This window comes from Xiphophorus maculatus, chromosome 10, assembly GCF_002775205.1.
Source record: "Xiphophorus maculatus strain JP 163 A chromosome 10, X_maculatus-5.0-male, whole genome shotgun sequence".
Lineage (NCBI taxonomy): Eukaryota > Metazoa > Chordata > Actinopteri > Cyprinodontiformes > Poeciliidae > Xiphophorus > Xiphophorus maculatus.
The window spans coordinates 159194-178212 of NC_036452.1; the positions used below are offsets into that span (position 1 = coordinate 159194).

Consider the following 19019-nt stretch of genomic DNA (forward strand, 5'->3'; position numbering starts at 1 on the left):
GTGATCACAGTATGCTCCAATTACACTTTTGGTGTACTGTAATTGCTAATGAAGTACACTTTAGTTACTTATCAATGTCTTCTATTATTCTGCTTTGCCACTTTGTACATTACATGCTTTAAACACACTACAGTACTGCAAACATATCAGGCTACCAGAACACAGAAGGATCAATTACAACACACTGAAAAAAATTACATTGTGTACTCAATATATCCATATTTTTTCATATATTATCAGAAAATTTTACAAACCGTGAATATATTACAGTTTTACAGGCAACATGCTTATGAAAATTAGCACAATAAAACAATACGTACACTTGAGAGAAAATGTGAAAAATATTTTGCCAATGAACGAGAGAAGACATGGAGTATTGCAAAGACTATTGCTTTAATACAATGTCACAGTATTCCAGTATTACTGCAGACAAACTGACATTTCTCCTTCCTAAGAACAGTGAGGATCAACGACAAAACCATTCACTGAACTTTACAGAAACCTACAAAAAAGAATAAAACAATAGAGCAAGTAAACAGAGAAAGCACTTGTATTTGAAAGAGTACAGAAAAACAGCAAAGAAAAAAGTAAGACTTACAATTTTAAGACACTGCGGACTCGCTATGTATGTGACATCATCAGAACTGATGATGATTGGTACCGGATGCCTGGAGTGAAAAAACATTTCTGGGTGTTTTCTTTGCCTGTTTATGTAGAAGTAGAAAAAATAGTCAGCAATATCATAGAATCAGTTGATGCTGGCATTAACTATGAAGTTGTTTTAAGTGTGGACTTAAGAGAGACAAACTACCTTACACGCTTTCCATCCATGATCTAAACACACTGATCCTTGCAGGGTGGTGAGGGGGGCTGGTGGTGGCCATCTCCAGTTGTCATTAGATAAGAGGCGGGGTTGCCCTGGACAGGTCACCAGTCCATCACAGGGCCCTGAAAGCCAACAACAGATAAAATGTATGAAAGAATTAACAAGGGTATTACGACTGGCGTCATCAACTTAATTATGCAAATATGCATGTGCAGGTGCCTGTCTCTGATTGGTTCCCAGAAGACGACGGAGACATCCAATTGGTGGCCTCCGGGAGGTGATGGATATAAAAGCTGCTGACGGACTTCCTGCCATCTCAACGGCCACATTGTTTGTCTAACATCTTGTAAAAGTTCTGGAGTTTGTAGGAGTAAGCTGCTGTTTATGTTTGCTTAGTTTTCTCAGGTTTTCTTAATTAGGGAGGTAAGTTTTTGTCATTTAGTTTATTTACTTTCAATTAGGTAAGTTTCTGTTAATATTCAGATAGTTTCCTTTTGTTTGTTGTTTTCTGCATTATAGCTCACTCTGAAGCCATATGCTCCACTTGTAACATCTTAATCAAAAATACATCTTTTTAAAATAAATAACATAACATGTTCAATTTCGTGTGTGTTGGCTGCTTGGGATCTGAAGAGGATGGATCCTTCATGTTATGATCTGCCCCTCCCAGACGGGTCGTAACAAGGGGATAAATTCTGTCCAATTATTTTTAAATCAAATCATGTTTATTAAGTCCATGTTGGAAACACACCTGTTTTTGCTGTTGTTAAAAATGTAGCCACGTTAAGATTGTGAAGGAAACTATATTAAGTCGCAACAAATGGCCTCCATGCAGTTATAACATGAAGTTGAATGTATAATGTTGAATAATAATAATAATAATAATAATCACAATAAAATTTATAAAATTACTATTTCTGAAACCAACGTAAGTTTGTTTATATATGTACTGCACTGTTTATAATTAAATGAAGATAATTAGCATTTTGAAGCAAACTTACTGCCAGCTAGCAACACGCCCCTTTGGGCTCCTTTGCAATCCACATTTCATTTCCATCCAGTTCTTGTCCAGTTGTGTTACCGTCTAACTCAGACTAGGAGTTAGCTTGAATTTACCAAAACTAACTATTATCAAGGCTCTCTCTACTTTTAAGGCAATATTATGCAAGTAAAAATAGCAAATTGGAAGAACATCTCTTATCCTCCCTGATTTCAGGGTGATGTTGTTCTTTATATGGCGCGTTTCAAAAAACTGAAAGCGTGCATTACCGCCACCATCTGGTCTGGAGTGTGAACTGGAGCTAATAGACATAGACGTAGTCATTCAATTGTACTTTTAAAAACATACAAATTGAAAGAAATGTTGTTGCAAGGATCCAATAATAATAAATAAGTAATAACAAAAGTATTGATGTAAATATATATAATAGAACAGTAAACTAATGGCAATTTAGTAGTCTTATGGCATGAGGGATGAAGATGTTATGGAATCTGGTTGTTCTGCATTTGAAGCTGCTAAACCTTTTCCCAGAAGGCAGCAGGGAGAACTAACCATGCTGAGGATGGAAGGGGTCCACCCTCAGCATGAGGGTGAGGGTAAACACTCAAGAACAGTGGGCTCAGTACACAGCCCTGGGCGGAGCCAGTGCTGAGGGAGATGGCCCTTGAAGCTTTTTTACCAACCCTCACAAACTAGGGTCTGTCTGTGAGGAAATCCAGCAGCTGCCTTTCACTAATAGAAAGATCTTACGTCATACATCTGAAAATGGATAAGGTAAAGACAGTGTAACCCAGTGTTAAAAACACAAGTAAAAATTAAGAGTTAAAAAGTAGCAAAGTTAAAAAATAAGTTAATAAATATGTCCATAAATATAGGTTAAAAGTGTTAAAAATCTTTAAAAACTGTGAAATATGCCTTTAGTGATTACTGTTAGTGACGCACTAAACAACTGCTGGTACCGGAGCAATAGCTGGTACCGTCTGATTTCACATCAGCCAATAAGGTTGATTGTCCCGCCCCTTTCAACTGCTGTGCTGACATTTTGCTCAGAACGCGTCAGACACGCTTGAGAGCTCACAGTTGACGGTTGCTTCCGTGAAGAGCTTGTCGAAATTTGATGAGTCTGGAAATCGGTAAGAAAAACAATATTAAGATAAATTCGCAAAATATATAATTCAAAATAGTAAATTTGTTTTTATTGAATCTCGGAAAGTTTCACTTGTGAGCGGCTGAAGGCGGAAAAAATCCCTCAGAGCATCGGTGAGGGACCGCAGGCGCTGGGCAGTTGGCTCAGTAAATTTGTTGAAAATTGGCTAAAATATGTAATATCTGATCAAATTTAATAAAAAAAATTTTTTACTGTAAGATTTTGCATTATTATTATTGTGGGTGTTGTATTTTTTTTCCTTTCTCTGTGTAGTTGTACTGTATTTTCTGCACTGTAAGGAGCACCACATTATAAGGCGCACCTTCAATGAATGGCCCATTTTAAAACTTTTTTCATATATAAGGCGCATAGAATAGACGCTACAGTAGAGGCTTGGGTTACGTTATGCATCCATTAGATGGAACTGCGCTAAAGGGAATGTCAACAAAATAGTCAGATAGGTACCTGAGTGAAGTTGGCCCCCCCACCTTCTTCAAATTAGACAAAATTGGTGTCAATCAACTCGGCTACGTTTGTGCTGGTTTGTGCAGCAAAAATTTTCGTTTGTGCCGCTATCATTTTAAAGATATAAAGAAATGTTTTAGAGGTCATCAAAGGTCAACCAGCCCTCTTAATATCTTTAAAATGATAGCTGCACAAATGAAAATCTTTGCTGCACAAACCAGCACAAATGTAGCCGAGTTGATTGACACCCATTTCGTCTGATTTGAAGAAGGTGGGGGGGCTGGTTGACCTTTTGACCTTTACCCTTTCCTTAATATCTTCAAAACCGAAGCAGCACAAACAAAAATCTTTGCTGCACAAACGAGCACAAACGTAGCCGAGTTGATTGACACCCATTTCGTCTGATTTGAAGAAGGTGGGGGGCTGGTTGACCTTTGATGACCTCTAAAAACATTTCTTTATATCTTTAAAATGATAACGGCACAAACGAAAATTTTTGCTGCACAAACCAGCACAAACGTAGCCGAGTTGATTGACACCAATTTTGTCTAATTTGAAGAAGGTGGGGGGGCCAACTTCACTCAGGTCAGATAGGTCAGTCAAACTTTATTAATAGATTACAAACCAGCGTTCTGACAACTCCATTCATTCCCAAAATGAATAAACAGCTGTTTTATTATTTTCCTGAGGTAAAGTAAGTGACGTGGTATTTTCGTGACAGTTTATGTTTTAACAACAGCAAGGTATAACATATAGTGGAGGGGAACTTTTCCTCGATTCAATAACACAAAAAAAACAGTTTGATACTGTTACGGTAAATCAATCATGCAATCACAATATATATCCACTTCCGCACCATTGACTCATTCATGTTAAATTCTCTCGCTGCTGCTCTATTCCCGTGTTCTACTGTGTGACTGATCGCCTTGAGCTTAAACTCTGGGTCATAAGCGTGTCTCTTAATAGGAGCCATTTTAGGTTCTTTACACAAAGCCCAGCGTGCACCGCGTGCTTCTTCTTCTACGGGGTCTTCTTCTTCTATGAAGTCGGCGGCTAGTTACCGTAGTTGCGAGACCTGTTGTGGCTCAATATTGGTCCATATATAAGGCGCACCGGATTATAAGACGCAGTCTCGGCTTTTGAGAAAATTGGAGATTTTTAGGTGCGCCTTATAGTGCGAAAAATACGGTACTTGTCTTTTTTTATTAGTACATGTTCTGGTATTTCAACTGTGCTATTTCAGTTAAGTGCTTTTCCGTTGGTATTGCAGGGAACTTCTAATGTTGTAGATGTTCTTCTTTGGCACCTTTGATTTGTTATTATTATTATTATTTTCCTTTACCACATATAAACTAATTTCTTTAGTTTGCTAATGTGTTGGTAACATTGTATTCTGAAGACTTGGATATTGTTGTACAACATGATGGGGAAAAAAACTTGAGAAAGTATGCACGATCTCTTTAACTATAGCTTAAGCTTTATTGATATTGGCATTTCATTTTATATTCTAAGATGTTTTACTTTGGCCTTGTTCCAGGTCAGGTTTTTATTTTTGCCATGTTATGGTGCAATCTTTGGCCTGTGGTGACCAGAGACCTGATGATCATCCTCATCTGAACTTGGATGGCGAGCTCCAGCCCAGAGAATCAAGAGAACCGGTAGACAGTGACCCGACTGGTCACTAGCTGTGAAACATTGAATTGACAGACACATTGGAAAAGACTGTTATTTATTTTATTTTATTTTCTCTTTAAAAAGCGCGCAATTTTGATTTGTTTATAAATTTGGATCCACAATTGTTATTATATTAAATTCTATTCTTTCTTATAAACACTGTGTACTCTCTGTTGTTACTCACAACCAGGCTCCCTAGAATTTAGATTCTTCTGATCCGGCCCAACTTTTTTTGTAATTGTATAGAATTACAATTACAATTAGTCATTGAAGTAAATTAATTTATCTGCCATTTATTATTTTCAGGTGAATTTAAATGAACCTTTCTTGTGGGTCACCTATTACAACAACTTCTGTGTTTTAGTTAAAAAACTAAAAACAGATCATATTCGGAGAGAAGTAAGACTGAAGACACCAGCTACATTTAGTGATGATGTAAGAGTGAAAATTGGAGTAATGAAAATGTAAAACGTTTTATTTTGAAAGGTGATGTTTTACTGTGAAAGGTTCCCCCGGGGATGAATAAAAAGGATTGATAAGAAGTTTTGGAGAGTTCAGTGACGGCTGGTTGAGAGGCTTAAAAAGAAACTAAATGTTCGACACTGAGAAAGAGCTCAATTGTGTCTGTGGATTATTCTACAAAGAATCACAGTATCTGGAGATCCACGGTTCTTACATTAAGGAAAAGTATTGTTTTTGTTGTAGAACCTCTGTTAAACTGTCAATGTTTGAATAGAATAGAATAGAATAGAATAGAATTACTTTATTCATCCCAGCAGGGAAATTATTTTGCAGTTACAGCATAGAGACAAGACACACACCAACCACCACTGAGTAGCAATTGTAGACAAGATAAAATAAAATATAACATGCTGTCAATATAAAAAGCAGCTTAGAGCAGTCCTTGCAAAGATTCAAAAATGCAGAAACAGTATGTATATGTAAATATATGTACAGCAAGTGTGCCACAGTGCAGTTGTGCGAAATTGGACTGATTTGTGCAGAACAATGATTTAGCTTTTATTGTACAGTGAGATGGCATGTGGCAGGAAGGATTTCCTGTATCTGTCCCTACGACAGTGGAGCTGGAGCAGTCTATGTGAGAAGGTGCTCCGCTGTCTGTCCACTATGTGGTGGAGAGGGTGCTGTTTATTGTCCATAATAGACAGAACCTTCTTCAATGTCCTCCTCTCCACCACAGTTTCCAGGGACTCCAGCCTTAGTCCCAGTACAGAGCCAGCTTTCCTGATGATTTTGTCTAGTCTATTAGAGTCGCTGGCTCTGATGCTGCTTCCCCAACACACAGCAGCAAAGAAGATGGCACCGGCAACAACACTGTGATAAAAGGTCTCCAGCATCTTGCTGCACACATTGAAGGATCTCAGCTTCTTTAAAAAATAGAGTCTGCTCATCCCCTTCCTGCACACAGCGTCAGTGTTAGATGCCCAGGTGGTGTTGGTGTTTTGAGGCATGAACACATTATTTACTTTATATTATTTGTTACATTATTTAACATTATTTGTTAAACATTACATCACGTTCCACTATAAGGATTGGGTTTTTTTTAATTCTTTGCCATTTTAACAAAATAGTAGAAGGCACCTAAAATGGCATACCTCACTAGCCTAAAGTATACACTGAGATGCAATTTAAAAATACTGAAATTTCAGTATATTTAATAGTTTACTTTTACTAAGCTTTAAGTGAATTTTAAATAATTTTATTTTGAGCACATGTTTTAAAATATACACAAAATATCTTTAAAAACATATTGTTTCATTTTTACACTTGAGCAACATATTTTGTTCACTTAAGGTATTCTTTTATTTAATATTTCTTAAAAGTGTATTTTAGTACAATTATATTTAAGTGTGTTTAAAGTTATGTCAAAATTAGTACAATCATGCTGTTAGTGTACTTTGTATATATTTATGTGTAGTACACTTAATACTTAGTATAATTAAAATGTACTTACACAAATATACGTATGTTTGAAATATACCAAAGTATTTTTTTCACTCAGGTACACATGAAGCTTTGGAAATGATACTGTTTTATTATATTTTACTGTAAAAAGACATCTGACCATATTTAGTCAGTTTTGTGCTTTAAAAACCCAAAGTCATACAAGGTATTTATTTATGTTATATGAAATTTTAAATTTATTTACTTAAAGTAGAAGTAGGTGGAAATACTTTCCTCCAGTGAGGTATGAGCATCTTGACAGCCGAATCTCTGAATGGTCCTCTGAAACAGAACGTGTTGACATGTCAATAGAAGGGGACAGACAGTAGATACAGACACCAGAAGCAGTCTCACCTCCATCCCTGTCAGACGCTCCTCTGTGGATTTCATGAAGAGAAGTTCATATAGTTTGTATTTCAGAATAAGACTGGAGAAAAATGTTTACAGAATCAGTTTGAGTAGTATAACACAATGCACTGGCTGTAAAACAGCAATTGTATCCCCTATTTATTCTACATATGGGGGGGAAACTAGATGGAGCACTTTTACCGACTATGCCAACATGAGTGGAGCTCCAGGGAGCGGCAAAGTGAAAAGGATGGAAAAAATAGAGCTAGGAAAAGTCAAAAACTGGATGCATATTTTGTTTGTCGTTTTGGAGATGAACCGGACTTTTTTGTTGGCAGCAATTCAGGCCCACCAAAACTGCCAGCCCAGCCAGGGATCCGGTGTTCTGTCAGATTGTCATAAGCTGAGCACAAACTGATGGCACTGATGGCTATATCTGTCAGACAAGTATACTCTTGTCATTACCATATGATTTTATTTAATCAACAACATAGAATCATGACGTAGATTGTCATACACTTTGTTATTAACAGCTGTATGACATCCTGACTTGGCGTTTAACTAGTCAGACCATCATAAAGCAACACTGTGGCAGGTTTTTCACAGGCGTGTGTTGTAGTTGACTGCAGCTTTAGCTAGACCCTGCTTTAAATACACTTTGAAACCACCACAATGCATGTATGTCTTTCTAGTTATTAAAAACAATTTATTGACTTATTTTTGTCGTAACTTGTCGCATATCTGAACTGACAGCTCCTCTGACAGTCGGAGTTCTTAATGCGCATAGGCAGGCATGGGTACTCACAGCATGTATGCTATTCTGACAGCATACGATGATCTGATAGAACACCTAGATAGTTACAGGTAGCAACTCTTAACATTATTCATTCACAATGTGTGAGTTAACTGCAGACTGACTGTTATATGCTTCTCCATTAGCCAGTGTTCGCACAAATAATGACTACTCAGAATATTTTCACCTAGGTCGTGGGACCCGCCAGGGTTGCCCACTTTCCCCTCTTTTGTTTGCTATTGCTATAGAACCTTTAGCTGCAGCCCTTAGATCCAGTCCCATGCATGGCATCACAAGATGTGGTCTAGAGTCTAGACCAAAAAGTCTCCTTATATGCTGATGACCTGTTACTCTTTCTTTCAGACCCAGAGACCTCCATGCCCCCTGTATTAGATCTGCTTGAAAAGTTTGGACAAATATCTGGATATAAACTGAACTTTAACAATAGTTAATTATTTCCAATTAATGATGCAGCTACAGTCTACCTACTCCCTAGTTTACCATTCAAGATCTCTCTGCAAGGATTTAAGTGACTGGGAATCCATGTAACTAAGAATCACTCACAACTTTTTAAAATCAATTCTACTCCCTTACTCGACCAGCTGACTCAGGACTTACAGCGCTGGTCCATGCTGCCACTTTCTTTAGCAGGCAGGATCAGCTTATCAAGATGAATGTTTTGCCAAAATTGTTGTACCTTTTTCAGTGTTTACCAGTATTTATCCCAAAAAAATTTTTTTAGGACATTCGATGCCTCAGTTTTTCAGTTCATATGGAACAAGAAACCTCCTAGAATATGAAAGAGTGTTATACAGAAAAGTAAGGAAATGGGAGGGCTTGCGACACCATATTTCTTATGCTATTATTGGTCTGGGGTTGTGCAGTGGCGCAGTTGGTAGAGCTGTTGCCATGCAGCAAGAAGGTCCTGGGTTTGATTCCTGGCCTGGGGTCTTTCTGCATGGAGTTTGCATGTTCTCCCTGTGCATGTGTGGGTTCTCTCTGGGTTCTCCGGCTTCCTCCCACAGTCCAAAAACATGACAGTTAGGTTAATTGGTCTCTCTAAATTCTCCCTAGGTATGAGTGTGTGTGTGTGTGCATGGTTGTGTGTCTGTCTCTGTGTTGCCCTGCGACAGACTGGCGACCTGTCCAGGGTGACCCAGCCTCTCGCCCGGAATGTTAGCTGGAGATAGGCACCAGCACCCCTCCTGACCCCACTAGGGACAAAGGTGTTAGAAAATGGATGGATGGATTATTGGTCTGTTAAAATTCGCACAATGTTATTCTGGTGCAATGCAAACTGTGAGGCTCTCAAATGGTTACCATTAGTGGAGGCCTCAAGTAGCTCTGCTTCCTTGTACTCTCTTGCAACATCTCCTATAACTTGCACTGACAAAATAATAATTAAGAAATGTCTTAGAATATGGGCTCAGATTATGCAACATTTTGAGATCCAAAGAATATTGCCACTAAATTCTAATCCTCTATTTCCAGCTTCACTCATTAATAAGATTTTTTTTCAGTGTGGAAAAGAAATTGGCTTTTTTTCTGTGAAAGATCTATACTTAGATGGTACTTTTGCCTCATTTGATCAATTATCTTAACATTTTAACTTACCGGCTGTGAACTTTTTTTTAGATTTCTACAAGTTAGAGACGTTATTTGACATCACTTTCCAGGTTTTCCAATAATTCCTGCCTCCAATATAACCATATTTCTTGCTAATTTCTAGCAATTGATTGGTTGATCAACTGCTAGAAATTAGTCCCACTCCAAAGGGTACAATATAAAAGATATACAACTTCTTAATGTACAATTTTACTCGTGGGCTTGGCCATCTTCAAGCTACTTGGTTTGATGATCTTAACATAGAGATTGATAATGAAATGTGGCAAACTAATCTGAACGCATTCACACCTCATCAATTTGTGCCCGACATAGAATTGTTCAGTGTAAAGTCGTCCATAGAGTACATTGGTCCAAAAGCTAACTGGCTGAAATCTTTCCAGACGTGGATTCAAGCTGTGTGAAGTGTGGTTTTATTCCCAGCCACTCTCAGACATATGTTTTGGAACTGTCCCCTCTCTACTGCAATTTTGGAAATCTGTTTTTGACTCTCTGTAATCACCTCGACCACCACTACAGCCTTCTCCACTCACTGCTTTATTTGGGGTCCTCCCCAAAAAGCAGTTGCTGTCACCACATCATGCTGACCTTCCTCACACTAGCTAGGCTAGACGTATTATACTGATGCATTGGAAGAATCCTCTCCCACCCACACATTCTTATTGGATAAAAGATGCCCGTTTGTTCATGAAACTGGAAAAAATTAGGCATACGCTCAAAGGCTCTGAAATCACATTTTCAAGAATCTGGTCACCGTTTTTGGACCATGTTATGTCTTTGACACTTAATGTGACCCCATGAGTGGTGCTCCCCAGTTGTAATGGCATAAACTCTTTATCTAAGTCTTATAACAATTTTAGTAGCACAGAATACATTAAGCCCTCTAGGTGCCCCGTTTTAGTTGTTTTCTGTCTCATTTATACGTTATTTACTTTCTGTTACCTCTGTTTGTTTATTTATTATATATACAGTATATACAGGGGTTGGACAATGAAACTGAAACACCTCTCATTTTAGTGTGGGAGGTTTCATGATTAAAATGAGAGGTGTTTCAATTTCATTGTCCAACCACTGTATAATAAAATTCCCTTCTCACCCACCGCGGGTGGTTCTTATCCTCTGAGCTCGGGTCCTCTACCAGAGGCCTGGGAGCTTGAGGGTTCTGCGCAGTATCTTGGCTGTGCCAAGGACTGCACATTTCTGGACTGAGATGTCTGATGTTGTTCCTGGGATCTGTTGTAGCCATTGGTCCAGTTTGGGGGTGACTGCCCCAAGGGCCCCGATGACCTCTGGGCCTGGAAGGTCTTCACCTTCCAGGCCCTCTCCAGTTCCTCCCTGAGGCCCTGGTATTTCTCTAGTTTCTCGTGCTCCTTTTTCCTGATGTTGCAGTCGCTTGGTATTGCTACATCTATCTGGCTTTCCTCTGTTGTTTATCCACTACGACAATGTCTGGTTGGTTTGCCATTACCATTTTGTCTGTCTGGATCTGGAAGTCCCACAGGATCTTAGCTCTGGCGTTCTCCGCCACCTTTGGGGGTGTTTCCCACTTTGATCTCGGGGTTTCCAGTCCATATTCTGCACAGATGTTTCTGTACACTATGCCTGCAACTTGGTTATGTCGTTCCATGTATGCTTTCCCTGCCAGTATCTTGCACCCTGCTGTTATGTGCTGGACTGTCTCAGGGGCCTCCTTGCACAAGTTAGTTTGCACACTGTTGGTAGATCTGGGCCTCTGCTCTGCTCTGCTCTGCACTGCTCTGGTGTTTAGGGCGGCCAGGATGAGGGCCTCTGTGCTGTCCTTGAGTCCAGCTTTTTCCAGCCATTGGTAGGATTTACTGATATCAGCCACTTGGGTTATTTGCTGGTGGTACATCCCATGTAGGGGCTTGTCCTGCCATGATGGTATCTCTGGCACCCTGTTGTCTGAGATATTCACTGAGCACATTGTCTGTTGAGGCTTTGTCCCTGATGTATTTATGGATCTTAGTTGTTTCGTCCTGGACTGTGGTTCTCACACTCACTAGTCCTCTGCCTCCTTCCTTGCGGCTCGTGTACAGTCTCAGGGTGCTGGATTTGGGATGGAACCCTCCATGCATTGTTAGTAGTTTTCTAGTCTTAATATCAGTGGCTTTTATCTCCTAATTATTCCAGCAGGGTATCTGATTACTGGCAGGGGATAGCTGTTTATTGCACGGATTTTGTTCTTGGGTTCTAACCCTTGTGGAGCTCTGACAGTTGGCTCGCTTCCCTCCTTGATACCTTGATTTTAGCCTCTAACCGTCTTTTCCATGGTGGGTATTGGGTCTCATGGCTGCTCTTATAGCCAAGTGTCTCAAGGATCAAGGATCAAGTGTTGGTAGGGATTGTTCTCAATGCTGCATTCACATTCTCAATGTGACTCAGCCGAGGAGGTCTGGTTGTCATTCGTGATTTTCTCTCTCAGGTCAGCAGCCGTCTCGTCTCTCTGATTCGCTCAATGGGGCCGTGTATCCCCTGACTGGGTGGGGACTTGTAGTTAAGTCCCCACAGTTCTGACATCCAGGTTCCTCCTTTTTGCCGTAGCATTTGTGTTGTATCTCGTCAATCTCAAGTTGTGATAGCAGTTGCCGTTTGCGGATGTTGGAACACTGAGCTACTAGTTGTTTAGCGCTTAGTGTTGACTGGGGATGTCGAAGTAACCATTCCTTCACCAGTCTTTGCATGTAACCTCTCTGATTAGGGTTACTTGAGTAGTATCATTCCAGCAGATCCACATTTTCATCTCTCGCCCATTTCCATCTTGTTCCAGTAGCCCATTTGTCATCAAGGTGCTCTGGTTCCCCAACACCTGACGCAGACCTTCTGAGCCGGCATGTTATGCATTTTTGTGTCTCTCATGGTATGAGGTAGGCAGTAGCTTGAAGGGTCTTGCCTAAGGACCCAGACTGGATTCGAACCCTGCCCTCTCGGGTGATATACCGATGCCTTATCTATTGAGCTATCCAGCCAGCTACAGCTATAGCTCAATAATTATATATATATATATATATATATATATAATTATTGTGATTTATACTTACTTAATATATAAGTAAAAACAGTAGAAATAATGCATATCTGGGAAATATATCTTAAATTGAATGCTCAAAGCACCAGGGTTTTTATAGAAAAATATTCAGATTTTGTGTGTGTGGTTTTGGAGGCTCTATGTTGAAGATGATAAGAAATCAAGACACCTTTTTCTGTTTTTCTATCTCCTCTGTCTCTCTCTGCTCTTGGCTCCCACACACTGAGCTGTCAGCTAGTTGTAGCACTTAGCCTCTCCTGTTTCAAATTCTTCTCATTAATGTAAGAGTTAAAGAGCAAAATATAATTGAGATACTTGCTACCTTCAACAAAAGTCTATCAAACCAATGCAGCCAGTTTAGATAATTTTGATTTCCAAGGCATAAGAAGGCACTTCATCCTGATTCAGCCAAAGTAATGAAATAACAAACTGTGGTCTGATTTTAATTGTTAATGTGTTTCTTCCTTTTGAGCAGTGAACGTAAATAAAAGGTGTTACATGTATTTTGCTTTAAGTATTTTCTTACTGGGGGCATTTTTGGGTTAATGCTGCAGAGCCACAGCTAGTTCCTCTCTTCAGCAGCTCTGTGAGCCTCTGCTGTTGATTCTCCTACAATTTTGGACTGATTCTAACAATGGCAGGGGTGGACGTAAAAGTGTATTTTTTTCTTTGATGAATGGCAGATTTATATTGTTATTTGTTTCTTTCGCCTTTTTATATTGATATTGTTTAAATACAATTATTATTTGTAGGATTTTTTGGGGGGGGGACAATTCTACACTTCTCCAAGATTGGGGTGGGGCCGAACCCTCTCTAACCTCCCTGGGCATCACTGCTCTACAGAAATAGTTTATGTTAAAGTTCTGAAACTGTTGTGACTATTACTAGAAATCATAAATATGGTGGTGATGTGGTTAGAGTCCCAAGTTTTTTTAAAGTTTGGTGATCAGTTGAATTATTTAATTTCCTCAATAAAGTATTCTTTTATTTGAATTTGGCTGGCTTGGTCAGGCTTACCTTTTTGTAACATAGCATATCAGTGCTTTGGCTTCATTATTGTTCAAAAGTGAAGAGTCATCTTCTTCAGAAGGAGCACAGTGGCAGGCAGCAGTCATGGCTTTCATGAACACCACCATATTATCCACTGAACTCATCTGTTTTTCTGGGGGTGGAAGGCAAAGCACAAACTGTTAGTCTACTAGACCTTTTTTTTCTTACCAAAAAAAAGTCAATGTTAGAAGTGTGGATACAACACAATGTTGGTACTTGAAGAACCAACATTCTGCATTTCCCACCTCTTAGATTTTCCAGCAGTACATGGAGTACAGCCATGGTGAAAGAGATCTGTGTGGGGCTAAACTTGGTATCTTTAGCCCACCAGAATCCAGACAAATAGTACTGAAGGAGGACAGCCTCTCTGATACAGGTCCGGTGGTTTGTGAAACCTAGAATGTTCTCCATTTTACTACAAACAGAGAATGGATTTAGATTACACTGTAGTCATGGTAAACAGTCAGTGATAACACTGCTAAAGCAGAATGTTGGTGTGCTAACATAAAAGAATCTTACAAAAACAGAACCCATCTTACAGGGACATTTGTACCACACTCAGCACAGATGTTTCTGTTCACTGTTCCAGGTTATTGCTCATGGTAGACTGTGCATTTTTTGCCTGAGAGCTTCCTGCTTCCAGCTTGAATCTAGTTTGGTGTGGTAGACCCTGGTCTCTATCAAAAGGTAAAAATCAGTTTGAAGAGTTTCAGTCAGGCTTCAGGGCTCATCATAGCACTGAAACAGAACTGTTGAATGTTACAAATGATATTCTCTTGGCTTCAGATAATGGACTTATGTCTGTTCTGGTTTTGCTAGATTTCAGCGCTGCTTTTGAAACAGTCAACCACAATATTCTCTTAAAACCAGGGGCGGACCTTCAGGGGGGCTGGGAGGGCGGTGGGCCCCCGGCCCGGGCATAAAGGGGCCCTGAATGAATAGGATTTCAAGGATCCAAGTTGACTCATGGTTGCTAAAAACTTTACAAGACTGACTGATTGTACTGTAAAATATTGAATAAAATGGTGTGCTACATGACTGGCTTTATTTTCACTCTTACATTTAACTTTATGACACGCAAAATTACAAGTGGATCGTCCATATTGTCTCCAAGTGTATTTTTTGTAAAATTCGACACTGGCTGTCCACCAACGTCATCATCAGTCACTTGGCTACAGATGGCAAACTAGGTAAAGCATTTTTACAGACTAAGTTAACATGAGTGGAGCTTTATGGAAGCAGCAAAGTGGGGAAAAAATATTCATATATTTAACTTGCCCCTGTACCTTTTATCACACTTAAGAACAGATGAGTCAGGCAGCAGCACCACCATACCAGTAAAAGTATATTAAAGTTGCATTATGTAACTTTTATATAGAATATTTTGCGGCGGGGTCGGCTTCAACGCTCGCTGCTGTGTACCTGGTTCAACATGTCAATAATAAACCTAGCTTCAGCAGTTGCTAGCTGCTCCAGGCTTTAAATTGATAAAATGTCAAAATGATGCTTCTGAACTGCTTTGAATTTGTGTTGTTTCATCATTAGTGACCACATAGCCTGATGTTTCTGTTCTCTTGATTTGTTATACTTCATGTCTGTTTGATGGATTTCAGAATGACATAGTCGCTCTCTGTGGTGCCGAAGTTTGTAAGCTCCTCTGTTGCAGGCATGTCTATGATGTAAAGTTATATTATCATGAGCTTTAACATGTCGGTATCAAGGGAAACACAATAGGCTGGTTTAAAAATTAATATAGCTAAAATTAGAAATATTCTTCAGGAGTGATGCTGAAAACTAGTCCCTGCATTTGTTACTTCGGTTATCCTGAGCTATTTCTATAGTTATGCTGCCACATGCTTTTGGGCTGCTGGAGGACAAACTGACCATTTTCCTCATTTTCTTCTTTTGCTACTCTCCAACTTACATTATTTGCTATTATTTTATGTAACTTTTTTTCTCCACAGAAGCTACACCTGATGTTTCATTCTGTTTGGTTGTGGTTCCTTCCTGGAGGAGGACATCGGCTGAGACAATGCTCCCATCACCTAATCGTTTCCTGCTATTAACATGTCACTTTTCGTAACATAGAAAGGACTTATATATTAGATTTTCTGTATCTTTTTTGTGCATACTGTTCGGTCTCAAATTCCCAGTCAGTCGTGGCAGATGGCCACTTGTAGTGAGTTAGGTCCTGGTTTTGTTGAAGGTTTCTTCCTGTTAAAAGGGAGCTTTCTACTGTCGCTGCACACTGGTCCAAGACGAGTGAATGCTGCAAGTCAATGACTCCATCCAATCGGCTGAGTTTCCTTTGACATAAAACTTTTTTTTGTCCCCTCCAGGGGGTCTTTTGTGGGTTCTAGTGTCCCTTATATGAAAGTAGGCTGACAGGAAAGGGAGAAGGAGAGGGGGGTGGGGGGAATCGAACCCGCGACGGCCGTGTCAAGGACTCAAGGCCTCCAAATGTGGGTGGTGCTATCCCCTGATTTAGCGCACCTGGATCAAATGATGGCTCGTTAGAAGGCCTAAGAAGAACGCTGACATGCTGAAAAGGTTGTTGGTGCCACCAGGGAGAGAACTAAAACATGCAGGATGCCGGGCCTCGAGGACCGACTTTGGTCAGTCCTCGAGGACTGCATTACATAAAGTCCCTCTAATTAATTAAGCCATTTACTGGCACATTTTCTTGTTTACTTTCTGTTTCCAGGTTAACCGGGTTACTTACTGCAGAAGCTCCTCGGCGCTGTGTTCTTGCAGCTCCTCTATTAATTGCACTGGCAAGGCGTCCCACTGCAGGAACTCTGCTGCTTGTTCCTGTCAAATAGACGCACTTTTTGTATCATAAGTAAAATACATCAGCGATTCAGCACTGCTACAAACATTAATCTTCATGACTATTCATACCTCTTCTCCGGACATGTTAGCATTGCGGTGGTCATGGCAACGGGCCGTTAAACTGTTCTTCCTTATTTAAAGGGGAAGTCCGTTTAATTAACAATCTGTGATTGTTGGTTATTTAGCAATAAATTATTTAAAAAAATAAATACATTATATTTATTTAATATTATTATTAAAAAGCAGATGTGTTATCTTGTAAAAGTGTGTTATAACAAACAATTAGTCACAGAAGATAAAAAAATGAAACAGTACCATATATGTAAATGAGAATAACAAAGCAAAAATGTTTAAATGAGTAAATAAATCTTAAGTAATTTCTTCTTTTTTTAAAATCATCAGAAACCAAACGGCACAAATACCGGATGATTTCAGACGTAGGAAGATGTTTGGAGATGTGGAGCCCTTACCTCTCGGTCTAAAAGGTTCCGTCTTCCTACATAAATGCAACATTTTGTATGTTTATGAAATGCAAAATAGTTTACAAGTGGTTTGACCGCGCAGGTCGCCAGGAAGGCTTGCTTTGAAATAAATCGCCACACACCTCCCAAGCCGCCCCTCTCTGTTCTGCGTCACATGCGGCGCATCCTCACAGAAACCGAGCGGAACCACTTCTATTCTGACCTGGATTACGGAACGCTCAGCTGAGCGGAGAAGACACGACCGCAGGTAAATTCCGCCTCTGCTTACCGTTATAAGGCAGCATCTTTAAAAGTAGCATCTGAGCCTGTGGCAACAGACCTGCTCCTTTTGCAGATAATTGGCATATTAAGTCAACTAGCAATATTTTAGGTATCTTAACCTAAATGGAAATAAGAAAAGCAAAACGCAGCAAACATCATTCATGCATGCGTGCTTATTTTCCTGCTTTCAGTAGTTTATCAGACAGATTTCACTTTGTTTTTAAAGCATCCCTGTATTCTTAGCGTGAACGTCTGCCCAACTATCCGCCCACGCTCATGTGTCACGCAGAGCTCGATAGAAGATAAAGCAGGCATGGATGTTCTGCCTTGACCACGTCCGGATGGAGTCAGGAGAACAAGGCTGAAGCGGAGCCGCTGCGCTGGACGAACAGCGGTAGACTTCAGTGATCCGAGAACCCTGGGTTTCATCTTCATCATCTTCCTCACTGCCGGAGACAGGGGACCAACTCCCTGCTGAGACTCTCCTATTCCATGGATCTGGTACACGCAGGTTAGGGAAGGGCGTGGCGCAGTGGTTCTCAGTTCACAGCTCAAGTGCAACTTTGATAAAGCTGATGGTAAGTATCTAGTCTTTCCTAACAAGTTCAAATTAATCTAATATTTTGATCCATTTCCTTCACATATCATAAGAAGTAGAAGATCCATTCCGAACATAGGCAGAGCATCAGACCAGTGTCTTAATGAGTCATTTAATGTATGATGGTATCGTTTATATAACCTAACTAGCTCTATATCCCGAAAAAAATGGAAAAATATGGTGTTTTAGAAGATAATTTATCTTTTACGTTGCCAGTAATGCCAGAATTAATAATAAATAATAAAGACTTTCTGGTATTCTGTTTTAGTAATGTAATTATATTAGTTGTGTTACCACCCCCACGCCACTAGAGGCAGTAGCAGACCCGAAAAGATGCGACTAAGAACCAGATTTAGAAGTACACAGAAAGCTACGGAATTTGTTAAAAACTGTGAGCTGCGCTGAAGTAAATAAAAGAAATCCTTCCTAAAGATGAAGGTTTAAAAGGTTTAAAAATAAACAATAAACACGGGAGACCGTGGATAAGAAATATTTCCAAATAAGGTATGAGAATGACAGTGGTCCGTCCCTGCCCCTTTCTGTTTGCTGCAGCGAGGTCCTTCTCGGTCCTTTGGCAAAAAGGTACCTTCAAGGAACACAGGTAAAGAGATACATTCAATTACATCTCGGAAATATCAGTGCTATGAATTAAGACAGGCGATAGACATATAAAACTAGGTTCTGAAACAACTAACAAATTACAAAGAAAAATTAACTTATTATAATAAACAAAACAAATTGTGACCAGTAATACACATAAACAGTCACAACATTTTCTCAAGTGATCTGACTGTAATAAATTCGGTGACTCTCACAATAACTTTATGTGACAGTTTTTCATAATCAATCAAAAGAGTTACTGTGTTCATTCTGGGACTGAAAACAGAGTGCATTAACATTTAGCTATAT

General features: G+C 39.6%; 2 protein-coding genes across 6 annotated transcripts in view; one reads left to right on the forward strand and one right to left on the reverse strand.

Annotated features, from left to right (window-relative positions):
- Positions 1 to 281: 281 nt before the first annotated feature.
- On the reverse strand, positions 282 to 16865 carry cabcoco1 (ciliary associated calcium binding coiled-coil 1). The gene is made up of 9 exons (XM_023340367.1): positions 16839 to 16865; positions 16660 to 16748; positions 14183 to 14352; positions 13905 to 14049; positions 7432 to 7504; positions 7283 to 7359; positions 812 to 948; positions 599 to 704; positions 282 to 502 (listed from the first exon to the last, which is right to left on the reverse strand). Exons 1-7 carry the CDS (start codon positions 16851 to 16853, stop codon positions 939 to 941), a joined length of 579 nt encoding a protein of 192 aa, XP_023196135.1. The 5' UTR covers positions 16854 to 16865; the 3' UTR covers positions 282 to 502; positions 599 to 704; positions 812 to 938.
- Positions 16866 to 17252: 387 nt separating this feature from the next.
- Positions 17253 to 19019, forward strand: part of LOC102224275 (adhesion G protein-coupled receptor A1-like) — a 28704-nt gene continuing 26937 nt past the window's right edge. For 3 of the 5 annotated variants that reach the window (XM_005812650.3, XM_023340365.1, XM_023340366.1), the window contains exons 1-2: positions 17253 to 17498; positions 17802 to 18090. In XM_005812650.3, the coding sequence (XP_005812707.1) occupies positions 18088 to 18090 (3 nt within the window). In that variant the 5' untranslated portion in view covers positions 17253 to 17498; positions 17802 to 18087. Of the gene's footprint in view, positions 17499 to 17738; positions 18091 to 19019 lie in introns of all 5 variants that reach the window. The other 2 variants (XM_023340363.1, XM_023340364.1) reach the window with 2 other exon arrangements.